Source organism: Scatophagus argus, chromosome 2 (assembly GCF_020382885.2).
Source record: "Scatophagus argus isolate fScaArg1 chromosome 2, fScaArg1.pri, whole genome shotgun sequence".
NCBI lineage: Eukaryota > Metazoa > Chordata > Actinopteri > Scatophagidae > Scatophagus > Scatophagus argus.
The window spans coordinates 18,118,173-18,141,659 of NC_058494.1; the positions used below are offsets into that span (position 1 = coordinate 18,118,173).

General features: G+C 41.1%; 2 protein-coding genes across 7 annotated transcripts in view; one reads left to right on the forward strand and one right to left on the reverse strand.

The window, feature by feature from the left end:
• Positions 1-23,487, forward strand: part of lrba (LPS responsive beige-like anchor protein) — a 176,795-nt gene that overhangs the window by 85,635 nt on the left and 67,673 nt on the right. For 4 of the 6 annotated variants that reach the window (XM_046415260.1, XM_046415230.1, XM_046415250.1 and 1 more), the window contains exons 37-40: positions 11,487-11,611; positions 11,935-11,949; positions 16,114-16,257; positions 18,262-18,398. In XM_046415260.1, coding sequence (XP_046271216.1) covers positions 11,487-11,611; positions 11,935-11,949; positions 16,114-16,257; positions 18,262-18,398 — 421 coding nt within the window. The remainder of the gene's footprint in view (positions 1-11,486; positions 11,612-11,934; positions 11,950-16,113; positions 16,258-18,261; positions 18,399-23,487) is intronic. The other 2 variants (XM_046415269.1, XM_046415276.1) reach the window with 1 other exon arrangement.
• On the reverse strand, positions 20,055-21,734 carry mab21l2 (mab-21-like 2). Its single transcript, XM_046415436.1, has one exon. It carries the CDS (start codon positions 21,270-21,272, stop codon positions 20,193-20,195), a length of 1,080 nt encoding a protein of 359 aa, XP_046271392.1. The 5' UTR covers positions 21,273-21,734; the 3' UTR covers positions 20,055-20,192.

A 23,487-nucleotide genomic window follows, 5' to 3' on the forward strand; every position in this document is an offset into this window, starting at 1 on the left:
ATGTCGAAGCACTTTTTTTTTTTACTTTTCAATCCAGAGTTGTTGTCGACAATCTACTGATCTATCCAGGCTGTTTGAGGCAAATGGAAACATGACTCAAGATGCAGAGGTTTAGGTGTAGTCCCTGACATTTGCTGTTTTTCTGCTTTGTCTTCCTCTTTCCTTTTTAAAACTGCATGATGATCCTTTTTATTCCTGGTTTATTCCAACAGTCCTCACTTAAAGCTAGCCCCCCCCCCCCAAAAAAAAAAAAAAAAATAAAAAAACCACACAGACACACACCTCGAGCAGCAACTCCTCTCCCTCTGCTCCTCCTCCCTCATATAAGCAGCTCATTTTCTGCAGCACCACAGCTCTAATGGACGCCCTTAGGCTAGAGGCTTCCCAGCCAAGGGACATCCATCTTTTGGCATGTCACACTCCCGCCCGGCAAAAAATCTTTGTGATGTGCACTCCAATTTTTCTTCAGTAAATCAAATCATCCTTCCTTCAGAAAGACGAATGCTTTAGGGTTGGAGTGTTATAGAGAAAATCAATGCCGGCAAAATTGAAACAGTATGCCCCCGTATTGATCGGCCTTGTGAGATCGAAAACGAACAGCTTTGTAACTGTTCCACTGGACAGTTAGCTGACCTGTAATGGACAAACTATTGATATTAGCATTACTATTTTATCTTGTGCTATGTCATTTGGCCAGTGCACTACTGAGGGAAAGAAGCCAGAGCAGAACATCCACATTTAAAAAAAAAAATAAAGGTTTTCAAATCTTATCCACTAATGATACTGAAGATTGTGTGAAATGGTGTCCGTTTTTAGATTTTTTTTTTCTCTCTCTCTTTTCATTAAAGTTTTTGCTTTACAGAACTGCATCTGATGTGACTGACACAGCAGCTACTACTGTGTTTACATTTGTTGTTGTAGAAATTGTTTCATTGTAAGATATTCTCAAGATTATTTTTTTACAATTTTAGAATTACCTGATTTCTTGTTAAAGTGTTATAAAATGGTAAAAATTCCTTATTTTGTCCCACCAACAGCCCAAGAGACCAAAAGTATTTAACTAACACTGACCTAAAATCATATTATGAACCTGGAGCCAGTGACTCTTTGGCATTTTTGTTTGATAATGACACAAGCAATTTATGGGTTTTCAAAATTGTCAGTTTTCTGTTGATCGACAAATTGCAGTACAGTTAGCCCAGTCCATGTGTCATATCTGTTCTCCAGGACCTTCTCTCTTCTTCATTAACCACTACTAATATGTGCTTCCCACTAGAAATCAGAGCTAGAGTTAATTTTCAAATTTCTTGTTAAAGCCCCTCAAACTCTGTTGCATATCTTAGGTTTTAAGTATAAGATTAAATATTTCTGACAAAATAAGCTAAATTCACATTCGTAGCTCTCATTTATAACATTTAAAACTCAAAGTTCCAGCTAATCTGCTGGATTAGATTGATTGACTGAGGCATCAGGCATAAGAAAACAACTCCACAACTGTAATCAGACTTAGATATTGTTAAATTCTGATGCAAGATGTTTTAAATCATCACTTTTTCCAGTTTCGCCGAACAGCTAACACACACATATATACAACTGTGGCACATTTTCTTTTTGCAGTTGCTCATATCAAGAAGCTGATTGAGTAAATCGATTTGTAAAGCCTTAAATTACTTGCCTTTTTTAACTTGCCGTAGTTAACCATACAATCGCAGCCCTTGTGGTCATTGTCTTTGAACCTCGTCTCGTTTGCAACTCTATCCGCCTCCCAAAGTTTTGTTTTTTTTTTTTAAATAAATGATTGCATGAGAGACGGCGGCACCTAGATTCATCTCTGCTTGTATGCTTTCATTCCAGACTTAAATCACAATTATGATACATAATACTGGATGTAATGCATGTGTTAAAGCTGAGCTCTGCACAGTGTCTGCGCTGCCTTGCGTGTATGTTTTATGGACACACTGTACATTACGGCTGCGCTGGTGTTGTGCACGCACAGCTGAAAAAGGAAATGGGACTCCAGCACGTCAGTGAAGATTATAACCATAGGAAACAAGAACATAACTGTTTAGAGTACACTGACTCTCGGAAATGCACGACTCGAGGCAGGCAGGAAGACAGACAGTGAAAGAGAGAGAGAGAGATGGATGGATGGAACAGAGGATGAGAGAGAGAGATTTGTTACTGAAGCATCAAAAGTATAGATGAGACAAAGACTAGACAGGGACATTTTTTTTCTCCACATCCTTTGCTCTTGCTACAGTATATACTAAACCGCAGCGATGAGTGATTACACAAATCTGTATGTAAAAGGCTGAGAGCGTGTCTTGTTTGCTGGATGGAAAACTCTGCAGCTGCTGACTTATCTGACCATCAGATTGCCTTTGTTGCGTATAGGAGGAGAATAAACACTGCAGCTGGATCTTCAGTCTCTCTTGATTCTGATTTAAACACCAGATCCTTGAATTGAAATCATTTCTGCAGTCCTCCTGTTGAATATTTTTTGCACTTTAATCTTGGTAGCTAATCCTTTGCTTTCACCGATTGTCGTTAAAGTGTATCTGCAGTCGATGATCTCTGAATCAAACCCTGTTTTACCTTAAAAAAAATAACATTATTTTGTACAGTACTTAACTGGTCATTTTTATTTGATAATGGCTTTTGGTTTGCTTATAAATACTTGCTGTCTAAACACAAGCATGACCCAATGTACTGTGCAGTGGCAGCTGTGGCAGCCCACAGCTCCCGTCTCGTCTGAGACAGAGACAGCTGCTTCCCTTAGTCCACGTCCCGACTACTTCAAAACCAATTAGCTGGAGCTCAAGTCATGGTCATCCATCTGCTTTCATACAGTCATAAACATATCACATAAACATACTGGACAAAGCAGTGAGAGCCTGCTTTCAGTTATATTCATTTCTGTAAACGAGACTCTTTGTACCACGCAGGGATCTCCAACACCAGAGTCCTTAAACGGGTTTAACGTGAAACCCTCCACCTCGTTAATCATGCACAGTGACATGTGTCTGGGACAGAAAAGTTGTGACGAGGACAAAAAGGATGTTCCTTAAATCTCTGGGGAGACTGTTCGAGTTTGACAGACTTGCGTTCCATCAGTTACATAAAATAACGTGCCACGAAGGCCCTACCGTGCAGTCTGGCTCATGGATATGAATTAGAATATAGCCTTAATGATAACATTTACCTCGACTGTATATACAGTACAGTGGCTGGGGCTGTAAGGAATAGTAACAAAGTGTCACAGTGGAACATATTAACAGCTGATGATGTCCATATGTTAGCGTGCTTAAGTGTTGCAGTGCAGTCCGAGACTCCAAAAAGATTACACTCAGTGGATGGTTTATAATGACATTAAAAAAGACAAGTTAAAACCGGTACTTTTAATAATTACTGTGGAAATGGTTCATAATTTATAGATTTAGTTGTCTTTTTTGTTGTTGTTTTTTTTTTTTGCCTTTTTTGGACAATGACAGATGAAGAAGCAGACAGGCAATTGGGAGAAAGAGGCAGTGCGACACGCAACAAAGGTCACCATCTGGAATCGAAATGGGGACGGGTACAGCGATGCGGCATGTGTTGTAACCATTTGGCTACTAAGGCACTCCTTGAATTGATGTTAAACTATATGTTAGACATGGTAGTTCAGGCCCACACCAATTTGTAGTCTGACTGGTGTGGACCGTTTTTTACCAGATAATTTCCATTTATTTATTTATTTATTTTTCTAATTTGCTAAACAGCTCACGAAACTTGTAGCCTTAGCAGCTGCTACCCTTTTCCAACCAGGTCCTTGGTTGTGAATCACATTCAGAAACTGACTAAAGACGGTGTAGGTACAATGACGGGTCGAAAATTGACAAAAGGTTTCCAGTTTAACCAGTTTGCTCTAATCCATTTACATCTTCTTGATCCTCTCCTTTGTTTTCACGCCATCACTTTTGTCAGCCCTCTTCCCGACAGCTCGGAAATGTAATGGAATCCTTGTTATGAAGTATGAAAGAAGCCCGCCATCCCAGAAAGACCAATTACACCATCCTACCTCCCCACCTCGCTGCCTCGCTGCTCACAGCCCAGTGTGACTCTGTAGCAACTCTCAGATTTATGAGTTTCATATACCCTTAAGAAAGTATATGGCCTTGGTGGAGCAAGGTCATGATAAAAGGGTACTGATCAATATCTGAATGAAAAACCATTTGGGAAGTTTTTAGGGCCCGCCCCCCCTTTTCTCCCTGGATGCAATATCTGCACAGTATTGATTGTGCGGGGCCAGTAGTTAGTCAAAGGCTATCTCCGTTGACTAACCCCTTTGCAGTGTGTCTCACATACACACACACCCTCTTCCTTGTGATAGATCGGTATGCTTCCAGCCACTGTAATTACACCATAGGACCAGCAGGTCATTTATTTTGCTACTTTCACCATTTTCCAAAAAATCGCCGTTATCTTTACATTCCAGTGCTTTCTGCAATGAAAGCAGGGGAAGAAAAAATACGGCCACATAAAATACCGACGTTATGCCCTGATATCGGGAGCAGAGAGTGAGGATCATCCTTTACACGTAGATCTTCGGCCTGTAGTCTTGCCTTAGATTTACTTCATGCCCCCATTCCCCATATCCCTGTGTGTTCAAGTTCAGCACCACCTTAAGAGGATAAAACCGGTGGAGTTCAATATGTAAGCTTTGTCATGCTAAGAACTGCCACTGGTAACAGATGTAGGGGACGGATTGAGGGACTGATTTTTGTGTTACCAAATTAAATACTCTCAGTAGAGGGAAGATTTTACTAATAGGACTAATAGGAAACAGAACAAGAAAAAGAGGCAGAGACAAACATCAAGTTTAAGTTCTGGCTCTGAGGTCCAGTATAATGTCAGATGTTTGTGACGTGAAATAATGTTAAGCTCTACAAAACTTCCAACATGAGCAGAATAATAAATCACTGGGATGGGGGGCAGTGTAGTATTTAAAAGAAGACACAAAGAGACTTTTATCAGGGGCGATGCTTTGTTTCTTCTTTCAGGTTATTTTCTCGAATGAGGAGGAGATAACTATGTGGCCATTATAGTTAGTCAGACTTCTGTTTATATGATCGTCTCAATCACTTTCCACTGGAATTGCTGCATGTGATGCACACACACACACACACACACACACTGTGCTGTTGTATGGCGGGTACAGCCGTGTGATGGAGAGAGGGGAGGAGGTGCTCATGAATTGCAGACAGCCTCGCTAGATGAGATTGCTGAGGCTTGTAGTCCCACATCAACACCGAAGCAGGAAACACAGCAGACTAGTGTGCAGAGTTCAAGGGATTGATTTGTTTTTGTTAATTTGTTTATTGTTTCAATGAAGTGTCAGTAAACTCATTAGCCTAACAAACACGATGAGTTGAAATTTTCCCAATTTTGTGTAGTTTCAGAATCATAAATTAAGATGAAATTTGTGATGTTTTTGTTTTTTATAAAGTTTAAATTCTATTTTTTGTTCCTATCAGACCTTATACTGGTTTTGGTGTATGAGGTGTAAATGTTCAAACTTTAAAACTGAAAGGAAAAAATTTAAAAAAAACATCCCTCATCAGACTCAGCTGACCTTGAGCTTCTTCTCCTCTGTGTTTTTCTGTTTGGCTTGCATTGGAAACGTGGGTTCAGATTTGTCACACAATTCAAGATCAGCTCTGAAAGCTAGAGGTCAGAAGATTATTACAATGGGCCAGTAATGGCTGAATTATGCAACCCCGGTCCAGTGGATGCCCTCATTACCTCGCAGTAGTGGTGATAAATGACCTTAAATGCATGTTGTCAAAATCACAGGAAAAATGTGACCCTTCATCAAAAATACAGATGGTACCACTACAGCGACATAGCAGGGGAAGTCTGTATATACTATTTATTATGCACTTGATTATTAGATCATTCTAAGGCCAACTGTGAAGCTATTTATACATTAAACAATAAAAGTAGATGCAGCATTTTTCATTTGGATGGAAAAAGCTTTTTCACAGCCTTCCTTTCTTTGGTCAATATTTACCACCTTACTAAACACAACACTTTTCCTTTTGCCTCCCATGAAATCTGATATAATGAGTGTGTAATTGTGTGGCCTTTTATTGGTGCATTTACACTGAGTGTAATTGCTGCTAATTGGGAGCTGCGCACTAAGACTGGTGGTAATTAGAGCTCGATTTGCATTATTTCATTTTGCTGCACTGCATTGTGGGGAGTCTGAAGCCTTTTTTTTGCCTCCCACCCATGGGAGTACTTTGATCCTCACAAGCTGGTGATGTTGCAGAGATGCAATATCACTCCCTCTCTTTTTCAGATCTCTTTTTGAAAGCTCTCGGATAAATTGAAGTTAATTGGGAGGAGTGGTAGGTGCTTATGTTGTCTTGGCAGTGTGCGCTCTTTTGTGTTAGCGCCACATGCAGTGAAAAGGGAGTTAACAAGAGCGATAAAAGCTAAGGATGTAAATGTATGTGGAGTGGAGTTTTAGTGTGAGCGAATTCCTTGGTTCACATGTAAGCAAGGATGTAGATTTTTTATTTATTTATTTTTTTTTACTCTAATCATTTGATATGTTTTTACAAAGTCTTCATCGCAGATCTGATGCAGTGTTGGATCACTTATTGCATGAAATTGAAATTCATTAAAAACAAAAGATTAATTAAATGACTTGATCCTGCGATCAATAATGAGAAATTGCTTGTGGACTTTAATTCAAGGGGATAAGATGGAAATGTTTCCTGGTCTGTGACCCTAACATTACCTCTGGTGAATCTTGTAAACAACATTAGCTGAGGCGAATTAATATACACATGTCGATGGTCTCCTTTAAGCCTCGTCGGAGTGGGAAGGATAAACATTAATGCACATGTAGAAAATCACTCCAGCAAGACTTAATCATGCCAAACAATTTCAGTGGGAAGGTGTTTGGTCCTGTTTCATTTTAATTTGAGTCTGGAGATACCATCGGAGCCATCGCTGCCACCGTTTGACAAAGAGCCAGTGCTCGAGCAACCAGTCCTCAACATGACAAATCCTCAATCTATTCCTGCTCGCCCGTTTCTTCTAAACACATGGTTTATGCAAATCAAAGCAAAATGATCTTGGGGATAGCAGCAATGTTTGAGCAATTTGAGGGCTGCCAGTGGGAACTGGCATTAATATAAAATAAGCAAGGAGAGAAATCTCTTCTGCATATGCAGGTCTCATTGACTGTACCCAAATTAATTTAGCAGAAAGGTTATGAATGACTGTTTGTGCCAAAGTGCAGTCGCTTGCAGTGATATATGAAAGCATATTCGCTCTGCATGTCCTGCTCGCTGTGATAAAGGTCACGTTGTTATTCACATAATATCAAATGCTTTGAAGATAAACCCATGCAGAAACAGTTATATGTTCAGTATCTCTCCTTATTCACCCAGGGTAAGCATTTCCCAAAAAGCTGAATTCAGTTTTAAATAATGTCATAAAGGAAACTGAATGTTTTCTATGTCAGTTTAAGAACCAACAAACAACAACAAAAAAAAGAACTTTTTAGACTGAAAAGGGTGAGAAACCAACGATTCTTCCTGGACGATCCTGTAGGATTGAATCTTGATGGATGGCAATCATTTGTCCTTGTCAGCAAATGAACAATTGTCTCTTAGAAATAGCAGTGCTATCAAACTTTCAGGACCTGCAGAGAGAATCTATTAACATGTTCCAACTGGCCGCTTGAGCATGATAAGCAGTCTTCACCCTCCCACACAAGTACATAGAAATCCACTAATCCTAATAATATATGATGATTAATAGAGGTGACTTGGTAGTGGATTGTTAATTTTAGGGTTTCTTAACACTAGATTAGTATTATATTTAGGATAAGATTGAACCTTAATACCCCCTGGGGAAATTTGATTGGTGCAGAGGGAAATTATGTTGTGATATTAATGTATGACACTGATAAATTTTAATATTAGCATTAATTTTTGTTGTTATTGTTGTTGCATTTGGGTTAAATTGTAACAATAGCCTTTTGACTAACTATTATTATTATTATAGACCTTATGTTTAAAAATGCCTTATGCCTGTTTAAAAAAACAAAACAAAAACTATCAAATAATTAATAATAATTTAATAATAAAACAGTAATAATTTGATTTCAGTCATTCATACCAGCATTTACACATTCTTGTAAATAAATGTGCTTCTTGTCTGCTTCTTGTGTAAACTGCACCCGTCGTGTCAGCAAATACTCTGTTGTCAAGGATGTACTTAATTTAGTTCACTTGGCCCTTCACTTTTCTAAATGCTGTTTTTTTTTTTTTTCCAAATAAGCATTGGATGAATTCTGAACCGGCTCTCTTACTGAAGGCGCCTCACAATTAAACCATTTATTTTGCATGTCACCAAACCGTGCCAGATCTACTTGGATGCCTGCTCTGTTTTGATGTAAACGGACAATTTAGTAGTGCAATTGTAATCTTAAGGAGCCCACCAGTAAAATATGATCTTATTGTGTGATGATGGCTTGTGTTGAGTTTATTAAATGGAAGGCATAACTGTTTTGTTAACTGATTAAGGAGAAAGAGCATCAGGCCACATAAAAGAAGAAACCTGAGCTTCCTCATTCATCCTCTGTGTTGGTAAACTTCCTCAAATTTACAACCTCCAAGTGCTGAAGAGCATCCAGAAGATGTTTTTAAAAATGGAGATAAAAAGAGGTGGGGGGGAGGGGGTAATTACTTTTTATTACCTCATATAAAACTCTTCTGGACGTTGTTTCATCAGTAGCCAATATGGTTTATATTAGAAAGTTGGGCTCAGATTTTTTAAAAGAACACACACTCCCTCTGTCAGATTGTCTCTCCCCCACTTTCATCATCACAAACCAGCCACTTCAGGCTTAACGAGCCGGCCTTCCAGACACCTTTTATGACCGAACTAATTACTAATTACACAAGTGGTTGGCATGAGCCACAGCACAACGCTGGTTCTTTTGTTATTTTAATTGTTGTTATTTTGAAGAATGGCGCTTCAGTAAATTCTGCCCAGGATGCTCTGAGAGGATGGATGAGCTCTGAATAATTTATCATCTTTGTGGAAACACACTCTCTGTGTGGTATGGGGGGGTCGCATAGCGCTGTACATCTCCATTCTTGTTACGGCGGCACTCTCATTGGGGATTGATGACGAGGTATCTCTCATCGTGTGTCCACCTCTCCTAGCGCCCCATCATTAAGACCTCCATTGTCGCCTGTTCATGGTGCTTTGGATGAATATGACTGGCAGAGGTGGTCCCCCTATGCCGTGACTAATTACTCCAGCCAATGGCTCCCCTCCTGATGGATTAATGTTTATTGTGTGAGTCGGACAGACCCCCCTCTGCCATGAGATGAGAGACGAGTGCGTCCTGATTCAGAGCTGTGCGGCATGCACAACCTTGATAATTATTTTCATAGATGAATACTGTTGCAGGCAGGATGATGAAGTGGCCATTTGCGTTCGGAGACTATCACATGCAAACATGGAACAGGGTCTTTGTCACTGGCAAGAAATCTGGTCCTGCACAGACCTGCGTCCCTTGTGTCTTTCCAGCTTGCATTCTGCACACACACACACACACACACACACACACACACACTCTCACACACTCTCACACACTGTCCCTCCATCTCGATTCCCTGCTCCAACTATACAAAATCTGTGTTCCCATTCATGCAGTTGTACTCTACCATGCACTACATTAAATGCACTCTGCAGAGTGTTTGCCATTCAGGCTGACGATATGAACAGCAGCCACTCTCCTCTCGTCATCCAGCCTTTGAGACAGTTTCTTTTTTGGTCTAGATAAATCAAATAATCAATGGTTTTCATTACCCAAGATATACAGGGTTTTAAAGGACCCGCTTGGAAATTGTATTTATTTTCTTGCGTAAAGCTCCTTTCCCTTTTAGAGGCCCCTGTGTGATCATTGGTGTTGGACTGAAGATTTGTGAGGAGCCCCGGCCAGAGCAGCGTTCAAGAGTAGATCCCATAAAGTATGCTGGGGTTCTCCCGTCATAGCTTATGCCACTGAAACCATAAACTGTGTCTTCCTACACCTTCAAAGGATACACTGCAGCCACTTATGAATAACCTGGCCGTGTTTTTTCTTGTCTTTTTTTTTTTATTTCAGAAATACTTTTTATTGTTTAAACCATGGAACTTCTTTCTCCTCTTGATTGTCTTAAAAAACACTAAGAGCCGCTGTGCATGCACATGTCTTTGTAGGCAACACATAACTAAATTTACTGTATTTCATTTCATGTATTTCATGAGAGCGTAGTTCCTGCTGTGCGTACTTTACTAGTTAAAGGCATTTACAGTATTTTCATGAACTGTGGTAAACTGTTGGAGTGGTTTTTAGGATCAAATTAAAGGCACAAGTGAACAAAAATCAACAAAAATAACTCCAGATCAAGCATAGACTAAGATTTTCTAGCAGTGTTAAGTAAAATTACTATTTAACTTGAGCCAGACAGTTAAAATTTAATCTCACTGAATACCCAAGTGTGTGATGTTCTTCCCTCACCTGACTTAATTATCAATCACATGAACTGTTTTCATTTTTAAGAAGTGGCTTTTCAGGCTGCATAACTGACACACTTACAGCTTTGTTGTGTACTAAAACACTCGGATTAAAAACCCTTTAAACTACAAAAAATACTTTTGTAATGAGGAAAATGATTCTTGATTCTTACACTTTGTTGAGCCTCCAAGCCATGGGTAATGATTATTTGAGATTATGCTGTAATTAAATCACTTTCAAAAATAGAAGTGATATTTCACCATGTACGGGTACACTGCGTACATGTTCAAAGCTATGTGGCGGTGATTCCTCATTAAAAGTTAACACTTTCTTTTCCTTGAGAGCAAGATGATTTAGTGACCTGCCCTGGTAAAGGGAGATGTAAATTGCAAAGAAAAATGGGTGCTGCAGACATTGATTAATATTGGTAATGCTATCCACCCCCTCCTCTGTGTTTGTAATGGCCTCCTCCTCCTTATCCCACTAGCCGTGAGTCCTGACAAGAAGTATCCTGCTGGGCTTGAAATGAGCCTAGAATGGAAGCACGTGCCACAAACGTGTGTGGAAAATGATCAAGCTGTCATTTGCTCATTCCACCGTGGCGAACCTAGTGCTCAGTTCACCCTCTCAAAGAGAGGGGAAAAGGGAAAAGAAATTTTAAAAAATACACCAAAAAAAAAAACGTTATTCCCTGAGATGCTGATTCTGTCATTGTCAGCGATGGAGACACAATGATTTGGAGTCCAAGCTTGTGTCTAAGTGAATGTTTTTAAAGTGTGATTCTGAGGGTTAAAAGAAACACCAAACACAATGCTGGCTTTATGTTTGCTATGCTCGGACCGAGTGCTAATGCTGGGCTGCTATACCATGCTGGCTGGTAATTGCTAACACATGTGCTACCTCTGTCTCGCTGCAGCCGGCCGAGGGAGTTCTGGCGCCTGGACTACTGGGAGGACGATTTAAGGCGGCGACGTCGCTTCATCAGGAACCCCTTCGGATCCACTCACTCAGAGGCTACGCTCAAAGCTGCAGCCGAACACGGTCAGTCCCATCCACCAAGTCCCTGCCTGCTGTTTGCACTCCCTTTCTTACACTCTTGGTGGTAGCACCAGGTACAAGGTAGTAAAAATTAGTCTTCCCGTTGCAGTAAAAGATTTATTGTACCACAAGACACAGTAAAATAGCACCCTTATTTGGATTTCACAAAGGTAATTTCATACACTGCCACCCATTAGGCAAAGCTGCACTAATAATCAGCCTGAGTGTTAGCAAGCTTTGCTCAGAACTTCAACTTTGAACTGAGTGGCTGTGACTGAGATGAAATATGAAATATTGTTCATTCTTTCTGTCTTTGCTGCAAACAGTGGCTGATATCGGTGGTAAGTAACATTCATGCTCCCTCCTTTTTCTTTTTCCTCTTATTGAGATTTTTGCATTTGAATGAAGGGACATTTTGGGATTTATGCTTTTGATGTATTCCTTTGTAGGATAAGGAGTAAAATATATACATGCATGCTTCTAGTGTCAACGGTAAATCATTTTTGATGTGTTTAATTACGGTCAATAAATTTGTGGCTTTATTGGTTCCTCAGGTTAAAAACAATGCAAGTGAAATGCAAATTGCATTCCACCAAACACACTGCATTTGAAATGTGGGGAAGAACTTCATCAATACTCTGCTCTGTCTGCAAACTAAAGAGTTAACATTAAAGCTAACAATGCTGATTACTTTTTCTTTAGTGTTGGAATAGGTCAGATCAATTTCTCATTGTTTCTGAGCCCTTCTCTGTAAAGTCAGGTGCTGATTTCCAATCAACCTTGTCTTAGAACAGCTTAACATTCCCAGCACTCGCTTATAACAGCAATATCTAAATGACACATGCTCCTGCATTAACACCAGGAGTCGCATTTCTCTCCTAAAGTGCATCTAATCCCTCATTTCTGCGAAGATCCAGCACACATCGGGGTTTGCAATCGACGTCATGCTGTACCTACGTTTACCGGCTCCATCAATTACTCTCACCAATAAATGGACGAAAGTGTCCTCATTGTGTCACCTGCAAAAGTCCCCTTAAATATAACATCAGTCCCAAAGACAAATGGCAGGTGTGACAGGAGTCAATAAGAATGTGATCTAAAAGCAATAAGTGTTGGGGATCCCAGGATCCTGGGAGACCTCTGCTGTGCAGTAATGGCTGCACTGTGGCGGCAGCTGGAGACCGAGGCCAGCTGGTCGCTGCTCTTCTGCAGCAAGCGTCTGATTTTTACTTTGCTTCCATCTGAATTCCTCCTCCTTAAGCTTGTTCGTGACAGAGAACAGACATATCACTGGTGTTCTCACTTCTTTAAGCTAATGAAAATACAGTGAAGTTGTTGGGCGAGCTGGTTATTCAGTTATTTTGTCTGGTATTCAGTTTTATTTTAAACCATTTTTAGTTCAGCAGTATATATTCATCTGTTGGGATGGGGAGACAAATTCCTGCAAACAACATTTTGGTTTCAAAGTCAAGTCTGTGTAAAAATAGCCAACAGCCAGTTGTGGCAAGGGTATGCTACCTCAAGAGAGTATACTGTCTGGCTGAAGTATGGGAATATATCATTAAAATAACTCTTTGACATTGAAGCCTGACGGCATCCATTTTCTGATGTAACCTTTCGTCTTGTTTTAGTCGACCCGACATTTGTTACGGAAGTGCAGCTCGAGATGAGAATGCAGGGCTGAGTTTTCAAACGGAGCACAAAGGTCATATCTGGCTGTAATTATATTCATCAGTTGCAGAGGAGAAAATGCAGCCTCACTCCCTAAGAAAATATTTAGCATAAGATCAAGCCTGAATTTACTCTAATTTTCTAGCTACTTGTGGCTGCACTTTTCAAATCTCACGCATGATCATAAAGCTGGAAGCAATGGAAAATATTTACCTTAGTTTTTTTACTTTTTTTTTCTTTTTTTTAACTAGTCACCTATAGTAACAAATTTTTATTTTTCCTTTTTTAAGAAGAGAGCAAAGTATGTCTTTTCCTTTTTAAACATGGAGAAAAATGTGTATTTCTGTGTTAAGGACATGGACAACTGTTATCATTCATACTGTGCCAAGATGATTTCCACAGGAGTGTTTGTGGCTGCCAGTGGGCTTCAGTAGGCTGTTATGTATTTACGGCTGGAAAGAACCATCTTTTCTGGGGATTGATTTGGTCTGGTCTCGGGCCCGTGTAGCAGAGGTGGCAGAGTAAATACCTGAAGACTAATGTCTCTGTTCTGGTAATCAATACTCGCCTCATGACCACACTCCTGGCTATGCTCCCGTTAAAATCAAATTTGTTAATTTTGACAATTTAATTGCTGTGACCACGCACGCCTTGAGTTGTGTAAGCAGGTAGTTGAACCTCTCAGTTGGGAAATGGGGTCTTGGAAAAAGTATAACCTGTTGGGATTTATGCACGTTTCTGCTCCCCGTGTGATGAGTGATGAGGTTGAAGTGTCGAGATTTTTTTTTTTTTTTGTTAATGCGGCATGCCTGCTCCTTCTACAGATTGTTTATCATTGTAATCTTTTTGAATTATACTTTCATTTAAATGACACCAGAAAATTTCAAAAGTTACCGACTGTTGTGAGTTAACAGTCGCTAACTTTTTCATTGTGATCATTATTAGTATATATAACGCAAACTTTGATATTTTTTCTACTCTAAACTTGTCCACACAACCCTCCCCCCACACACACACAACAACACACACAAACCACCACCACCAAAACCCTCACAGTTGTCAAATTAAAAGAAAAGACGTCAAAGAGAAAAATAAACAGGAAGAGAAAGAATGAGAAATTAGCACGCAGCCTGTCATTTATGTGCACATTTCTTTTATGTGTGCTTGCTGAGAAGTGACATAACTGGTCAGGTTCATTGCACTTACCTGTAGTGTATGTTATACTGAAGAACCATTAATAATCTGTGCTTGAGGGTAACAGGGGGATCGAGGTTTAAGATCGGCCCAGTCGTGAGGCTTATAGCTGCATCAGACCGTGTATTTGTAAGACTTGATACTGCATGTTAGTGGTACTTGTACATCGGGTTGAGAATTGCTGAGCGTGTTTACAGTGTAACGCAAAAGAAGTCCAAATGTTTTTTAAGCTCACGATCAGTCCCCTGTCCACTTGCTTTGGTGTGAATACAATGGCATGTGGTACGTATTAGAGGAGCTGGTAGTAATTTCAGTGCTGCTAACTAAAGAATCCTCCAGGGAGACTTAATTACAGGAAGGCCATTCTAAATATCAGTGAGCTGCATATTTTCCATGACAAGAGATTTTTTATCCCGGCTCTTGTAGCGGGTTTCAAAGTATATGGCCACATGACGCGGCTGTGCGTTTTTAGGAAGTGCAATTGATCTCCCCTCAGGTGATGATGAAAAAAAAAATCCACTTGGTATGTGTTCGGCGCCTCACGGGATTAAAATCGTGTTGCTTTTACCAGAAATGCTGCATTAGAAAACATGCACGGAAGCAGCTCTCACTATAGGGCCTACTATGTTTACAAAGAAGGAAGGCTCACTAGCTGCTCTTTGTACTGCAGACTTTTGTCTCTGGATCCTTACCATCCACCACCGGGGAATGCAGGGCTCTGTAAATGTTTGCAGATTACCATTTTTCTTAAATAATCCATTTGGAACCTCATGTCATGTTGAGTTGAAATCAAAATGGGCAGTGTGCGACCCTTATTTTGTTTAAATGTGTTTGAATAATATTTGTGTGAAATGGTGTTCGCAATGGCAGAATGCATTTATGGTTTGGATTATGTCGGTCTTTAGTCTCTCATTTCGCTCGTTGTTTTCGGTTTGTCTGGCCGCATTTGACTCTGCAAGTCTGTGAGTGCAGCACAAGTCAGCGTAGCGTTGCCCCTGACTGATGAATCGAGATTAAACGGCAGTGCTGATCCACTTTGCAGATAGTTTTTACCGGAGCCTAAACTTTACAAAATGTGGCCGTTTTTCTGTCGGCCAAACAAACTTTGTTCTGACTAAAAAGCTGGCAGAAAAAAAAAAAAAACAAGACGCCATGAAGATAATGTTTTAAATGTCATATCTGAAGTTACTTTACAGAGCAGTCTTAGATCATTAGATCAGATAAATAAATGCAGTTCTGAAAATAAAATTGTAAAATATACTTGTCTATATTTACAGCAGCACCAATAGTAGCTGAAACAATGGGGGGAAAAAACCTGACAACTACTTTGTAAAAGTCAGTCTGTGATGTGAAGTAAAAATAACCTCCACTGTCATTTCTCCCTGTCTTTTTATTTTCCAGACGAAAGATGTTGGTTTCTGTTAAATATAAAATCTGCTCAAACATGTGATCTTTGACCTTCGAAAACCATCAAACTCTGCACTGAAATAGAGTTTAACAGGTGTATTGTGTTAACCTACAACGCAGTATTCTTTCAGTATGAAAGAAATTCATCTCCCTGCATCACACTGTATGTGACATTATAACTGCAATGTATTAAAGGTGAAATAAAAAAAAGCCCTTTTCTTTCGTCCCTCCAGCGTCTGAGGAGGATATTCTCAAAGGCAAGCAGTCCATCAGGAGCCAGGTTCTGGGAAATCAAAACTCGGAGAGTGAGACATTACTTGACGGGGACGATGACACTCTGTCATCCTTAGAGGAGAAAGACCTGGAGAACTTAACAGGTAAAGAAATGGTTCGTCCTCTTCGACCTCTCAAACCTCCCAGTGGTGTCTCAGCCCTGCGATGTGTCCTGCAGCCCACTCAAAATAAAGAAATAATTTCTGATCCTGCATGTACACATATTCCACTGTTCATTAGTGAATTATTAGTGGCATCCTTATCTCCCATCACAGAGTTTCACTGATTTTCCCACATGATGTTGCTCTTTTGCTTTGACATCTCTGTAAATATACATATATATTTTTTTAAAGCCTCGAAATCTCAAAGCACAAACTGTTTGAAAGTGCAGACTTGTTATGTACGAAGAAAACGGGCCTTTAAAGAAAGATTGGCCGATCGTTATAGCTCTGGAAAACTTTCATTGTGTCACCGCTGTCTTCAGAGAGTGCGGTATGACAACACAGTATCTGCAGTTTTCTGTCTGCCACTGGAGGTCTTGCTTCACAAACATAACGCACAGGCCTGAGTAGCAGCTCTCTAAACAGTTTTGGGTTTTTTTTTTGTTTTGTTGTTTTTAATCCAACAGTAGCCGAGTTGATCCCAGGATACTGCTTACCCTAAAATGGGACGTTATCTGATTCAAGAAAAGCAGCATTGCGCAAATACCCCCACCTCCCCCCCCTTTCAGCCTGAGCCTCCACAATCTTCTGTTAAATTCAGTCCAGCTCATGGTGTTGTCGGTTCCTGTGCATGCATCTGTTATTCCAGTAATCTTAATTAAATATCATATATAGTTCGATAATCGGATTGCGATGTAATCCGCATTTTCATGTGCCGCGCTCACTAAGCTGCATTAATGGAGCTCAGAGCGCTATTAAAATAACGCAACTGGGATGACAATGGGATTAACCGCTGAATCCTGTCTAATGAAGTGGTGTGTGTGTGTGTGTGTGTGTGTGTGTGCGCACAGCCAGACCCGGAGAGCTTCCGCTCCCTCCTCTCTTAAGCAGCTGTCTGCTTCAAGGTGTAATTGAATGTCTTTGACTGAACGGGACAACAACAACATCAAAAAATAAATAAATAATAAAAGTTATCTCAACCCACGGATAACATGTCAGTACTCGCGGGGCTCACAGAGAGGCAGAGGGATGGAGATATATATATATATATATATGTATATACGTGTGTATGTGTTTAATCCATCCGTTTGCATGAGGGCGCTCTGGGAAATCAAGCCGGGCTCCGAGCCTCCGTACTCCGCAGCGCACATCTGCAAACACAATGCCTCGTATGCGCAGAGCCGGGCAGGGCTTCCACCCACAGCTCCCCTGAGCCGGCTCTCTTATTGTCATACTGGCATAAATTAAGATTGATGAGAGATTAAACCGAGCTTCGCCCCATCCGACCGCAATCAATGGATTCTGACTGACAGATAATTTTTTTTTTGTTTTGTTTTGTTTTATTGACAATTTTGTATAAAGTTTTACAGTTTTAGGCTTTTTGCGAGGCTATTTTAGCGCGGGTTTGAGGATACTTTGATTAAGGCTCTAATGTTTCATTTCTGGAGACTGTGGACATCTCGTAGGCTGGTGTTGCTTGTTTCTTAAACGTATCGATTAATTGAACGTGACCAATCAGGCCTACAAGAGGAAAACAGGCAGCCGGTGTTTGTAGCCGTTGCTGTTATATCCTCGTGATTTTAATATACTGCAACTCTAATGGAAGACAGTTGTGCATAAACAAAATTATTGGGATAAACCGTCTCTAAAAATAGATTATCCCAATCCTCTGAGTGTTTCTACTTGTCAACTTTCCTCATTAATAAATCACGTGCAGGATTGAGGGCCCACCGTGTGTTCAAGTTATCATCAGCCCGGTGAAATCCCTTGTTGAGTTTTATTTTATTACATTACTTTTACCATTAGCGACTTCAAAACAAAACAAAAAAACAAGCTAACCCCCCCCCCCCACACACACACACACACACACACGCACACACACACTCTGAGAGGAGGCGATGGGGGGGCTAGCTTGTTTTTCTGACCGGCGTGTGTCGCTTCCTGCAGGCCCAGTAAACTTAAGCACCAGCGCTCAGCTGGTGGCCCCGGCTGTGGTGGTGAAAGGCACGCTGTCCGTCACCGCCTCTGAGCTCTACTTCGAGGTGGATGAAGACGAGCCGAGCTTCAAGGCCATCGATCCAAAGGTAAGAGACTCGAGCTCCATTGATCACGTCTCGAACTGTCACTCACTGAAAGCCACGCTCGAATTTCCTACGGGCCTGGTGCTCGTGAATGTCACACACGGGCTTTACATTTAAATGGGACGCTGGCGATTGCAGTGTGTGTGTGTGTGTGTCCATCTATAGGAGTGTGTTATTTTAAATAAGCAGTAGAGTGACACAATTAGTGTGTCTGCAAGTTTCCATCTGACAGTGTGGAAGAATAGATTCGCCTTTTGTCAGTCTGTCTCTTAAGTTACAAGCTGACCATATTGGAACTGAAACTGTAACTAAATGTAGCCCACATCATATTGTAATTTAAAAAAAATGTTTTGCACTTTATAATATTTTTAGGATTGAAGTTTAGGCTGTCTTTTTTATACTTAATGAATATTTTGTTACTTAGCCTCAATATAACAACATGACAACGTTTAATTTTGTTTTGTGGTGATAGTTTTTTTTGTTTGTTTGTTTTTTGTTTTTTGGTAATAAATAAATGATCAAACTGTCTTCATGGTTCAAACGTAACGGCACAAACATCAGACCTTCCCTTTACTAGTGATCAGTCTTTTGAGGTCTGCAGATTATTATCGTTATTTTTATTATTTTTCTTGGTAAGCGGATCTCAAAAATTAAAGTTGCACGAAAATATAGTGCTGTGATTCAAAAAAACAATATGTAAAATTAAGAATAATTATATTAACTCTATTATAAAGTATTGGTGCCAACTTCCTGTTTCCTACAGAAGACTTGTGACCCACAGGTGGTTGTTGTGCAGTCGGTGCATTTCAGCACTCCATTAAATAATCGTTTTGGTTTTTTTTTAAATCTGTGTATGTGTGCGTTTAAAAGCGTAAATCTGAAATAATACCCATGTTTATTTTAATGTGATTCTTTATCGGAATTCATTAAGTAGTCCTGACAGTGAACGTCTCACACAGCCCGAGCTACGCTCCTGTTTCTAACGCGACCGCGTCAATGAAGCCTCGGCTGGCTGCAGGCCTTCTGCTTGTGCCGCTCTTTAAACACAGCAGAGATGCTCCTGTGGGCCTGCGAATTAACAGGAGTCCTCTGATTTACATTCAGACGAAAATCCTTTTGAGCCCGTGACGCTCTGTAAAAATAACTTATGGCCTAAGGTCGTCTGTGCACAGTCCATCTTTAAATTCCGCATGAAGCGGGTTTTCCTGTTTGGTTTCTCCAGTGTCGACCACAGCTTTCGCTTTCTCTCGTGGAAACCCCCCCTTATAATAGTAACAATAATAATACTAAATAAAATGAATAATTCAGGGGGCTTCTTTATCGGACAATAGCAAAATAAGATGCAACATTTGCCGCTCACGTCAGCTGTCAAAACACGTCAAGACACGAGGCCAAGTTGTAATTTAATTTGCAACATTTTATTAACATTTCTTCTTTCTTTCTTTTTTTTTTTTTTAAAGTCACATAATGGAAAAAATTGAACTTGGCACGCTACATTATTCTTTCACTTAACGATTTTTGTGCATATATTTAAATAAAAGTTTCTTCACTTAGTGAAAACATTTAAAGAAGACAACTAAAAGTTATTACATTTATCTGAAAATGTACCTTCACTTTCTCTGTGGCAGTGGCCCAATTGCTCCGATTTAAAAGGGTTTGGTGGTTTGCTCTCGCTGTGTTATTTCGTTTCTGATTTTTTTTTTTTCACATTGCTTGGAGAATCAGTTGCAGAATCAAATTTGTCCTCCTCTTAAGTTTTATCCCAAAATGTCTCTCGTCTCTGTCTATACAGTCGCTTTATAGTTTGTCCAAACTTTTAGCATTGGTGAGGATTTCCCTCGCTAGTCTCCACGTCTGCTTAGCAGCAGCCTCCAGGGCTGAGTGAGGCTTTCCCTGAAACAAGTCCAAGTTTGGCAAGAAGTAGTGGGGACATCTACGGCACTGCAGGCACGATATGAGCTGCAGCAGGATGCCGTTCAGTCGGTCTCCGAGGCAAGACTCGTCCCAGTCGGTCTCTCTCGGGTGTTTCTCGCACTCGTACAGCAGTAGGGTCTTCATGTGGTAGTTGTTGAGCGGTTGTCCTGGTAGCTCCAGGTGACGGTCCCTCAAAGTCTTCAGGATGGACAGACACTTCTTCCTGCAGCCGGCCATGAGCAGCCTGTTCTCGGCCTCGCTAAACTGCAGAACCCAGGCGTCGCTCTCTGCGGAGCTCTGCTTCCCCGTTAACGAGTAGCACTCTTTGGAGAGGAGGTTGAAACCCTCGGCTTTGACTTCAGCTACCCGGTTAGGGCCTGGCCAGGGGATGTGAGGCATGGGCCACTGAGCTGCACTCCTAGGCCAGATCCCAGTGCACTTGAACGCGGGGGTGATCTGCACCACGTACCTCTCCCTGATCCGTAGTTTGACCTCGCTGGTGTCCGCTACCATCTTTACCACGTCGCGGTAGCTGCACTTATCCACGGCCTGTGCCACCAGAGTCTGAAACCTGGAGCGGATTTTTCTGGCTGACAGGTAGCCCGAGGCGGTGATGAACTCGACCCACAGCGACATGCTCCTTTTGCGGCCATCACTCAGCTTCAGCACCGCGCAGCCGGGGAGGGAGCCGTCATCCACAAAGTTGAACACCCCCATTTGGTTGAGGTACAGCACCACCTCAAACTCATTGGGGGAGATGACCTCCATCCCCTCATAGCGCGCATCAATTTCACTGAGGGAGCTGATAAACCGGGGCTCCTGCACTTCCACCTCCTTCAGGACATCCGACACCACTTTACAAACCTCCCTTATGGTCTTCGCAATGGCCGCTTTGCGAGCTTGGCATCTCTCGTTGTAATATTTGTTTAGCTGGTAGACCAGCTTTGCCTGCGTCGCAATCATGTTGGGGCAGAGGTCCGGGCTGTACACCGGAGAGTCGCAGTAAGTTGACGGATCCAATGCTTACCGGTAAAGCCAGAGGCAAATGCTTCCCCGTGCAGGAAAAGTGTGTAATCAAAGTTTTTTTTTTTCTTCTTCTTCTTTTTTTTTGCCTTTGCAGCGGATGGACGTCAGTGTGAGGAGGAGGAAACGGATAGGGATGCAACGTAACAGTCTGCTAAAATATCAGTCCAGGTCATGAGCACTTCCAGCACGGGTTAGATGAATTCATATTCAGGTTGCGGGTCACCATCCGTGTCCTCTGCTGCAGACGCTAAAGGCTAAAACACCGTCTGTGACCGCTCATCTCCTCCCGCTGTTATTCTCTGCTCCGCGCCCCCGCTCACTTTTCGTCCACACTCAGCTGTGAGCTGGACTTGTGTAGTTTATGAATGGTTCCTTTAGGAAGAGTGAAAAGGGGGTCGGGCTTCTCTTCCTGCAATCATGTGCAGAGCTGTCAGTGCAAGTCAGCCAATCGGAGCAGAGGAGCTCCAGTCCGCCTCGGCAGCATCTGGGCGCACGGAGCTGACCGCTGCTCCCACTTCGACACAGGAAAACACAAACCTTTTCGGTTTATACGAGCGAATTCCAGTGTGTACTCTGTAAGTCAGCAGTAGACCTAAAACTTATTATTATTTTTTTTTTCTTTTTAAGAAAAATGTTGCGCTTTCGCGTAAAATTTTGCCCTGTGCGTGCTGAGGATTAGGAGTGTAGGCGCAGTGTAAGTGACAGCCTTTAACTTTAGACCTGCTTATATTCTGCTGTTAAGTGTCACTCTCACACTCTCTCCGTTTTTAATTAAATGTCTATTTGCTGTTCCTCACATTTGAAAGGCTCAGTATTTGAATCGTCTTTTCAGTCCTTGGCAGCCAGTAACAAAATGCTTATTCATAGCCACCAGGATGTCCTGCTTTTATCCGATAAAGGTCTGATGTGATGGCGTAATCTGGAAAACTTATTCATCTATTTTACTTATTTATTTATTTTTTCTTTTTCATTTTTCCTCTCGTTAAAGACGCCTAACTAGGAGGCTGGGCCAGTTGTTCATTTTTGTTAATTAAATTAAAAGTGAAAAATAAACCAATAGCCAATTTATCCCATTCTCCTCCTGTTCTTTCCAATTCCCTTTTATTGGCGAAAACTGTCACGTGAAATCATATCTTTCATTAAAGAGATAAATATTTTTTATTGATTGTTGATTATTTTTCAGCCGTTATCAATTTTGTTTAATGCCCGTTTAATGTGTCGAGTGCACCTGCAGCTTCAGCTCAGAAAAACTTGAATTAGTGGGTCCTAAACGGTGAAACATAAACGATCAGAGGGATTAAGGTGATCTGCCCGACAAGTGTTTGAACTAATCGATCAATCGATTTGAAATTTCATCGAACATTGAGCCTTGGTGTTATTTTACACAGAAGATAGTTTGGAGTCAAATAACTAAAACACGCCTGCGGCATTACAGACACACACACACACACACACTCACTCTCTCTCTCTCTCACACACACACACACACACAGTAACCCGTTAATTTGCCCGCGGGTTTATCGCCGTGAACCTTGTCCATTCTGAATAATTTAACCGAGTATGTCTCCGAGGTTGTAATTGAAGTCTCCTCGTCCCCACAGACGCGAGGCTTTCAGTCTGAGACGTATTCAGACATGTAAGCGTGGTGGGCAAAAATAAAAACACACATTTTGGGGGAAGCGTCGTTGCGGCTTGTTAACCTTTGCGGTTCCGTGACGCGTGTCCTGCTTTTCCTGTTAATGAGGTCGCGGTCATTAGTTGTCTGGCGTAAAAATTACGTGGAGCTAATTGGACGTTTTCTAATGTCCTCCCTCCTTTCGGTGCTTTTGTAGTTCAGTTAAATAAGGCTTTTAATTTCCGGTGGTTATCCTTTTTTTGAATAAAACCCTCACTATCGTCACTATCATGGCGACACTACAGCTGTTCTGTATAGTCCAGTTATTTCCATAATTTCTGAACATCAATGAGTTGATCAGAGTCAGTAAGATTGTAGTTGCCGACTGCGTAGCTTCATTATCGAAGATGTCCGTTGCTGCATTTTCCTGTTGTCCAACTGTATTTCAAAGACCATTTAACAAAAAAAAAGAAAGCTGTGAGTGTTTGTTGCTAAATTTAAAAAAAAGTTAAATATGCGTTAACATCGGGTCACTTG

Excerpts from the sequence above, each read along its gene's own strand:
- mab21l2 (XM_046415436.1), bottom strand. The coding sequence starts at position 21,272 with ATGATTGCGACGCAGGCAAAGCTGGTCTACCAGCTAAACAAATATTAC.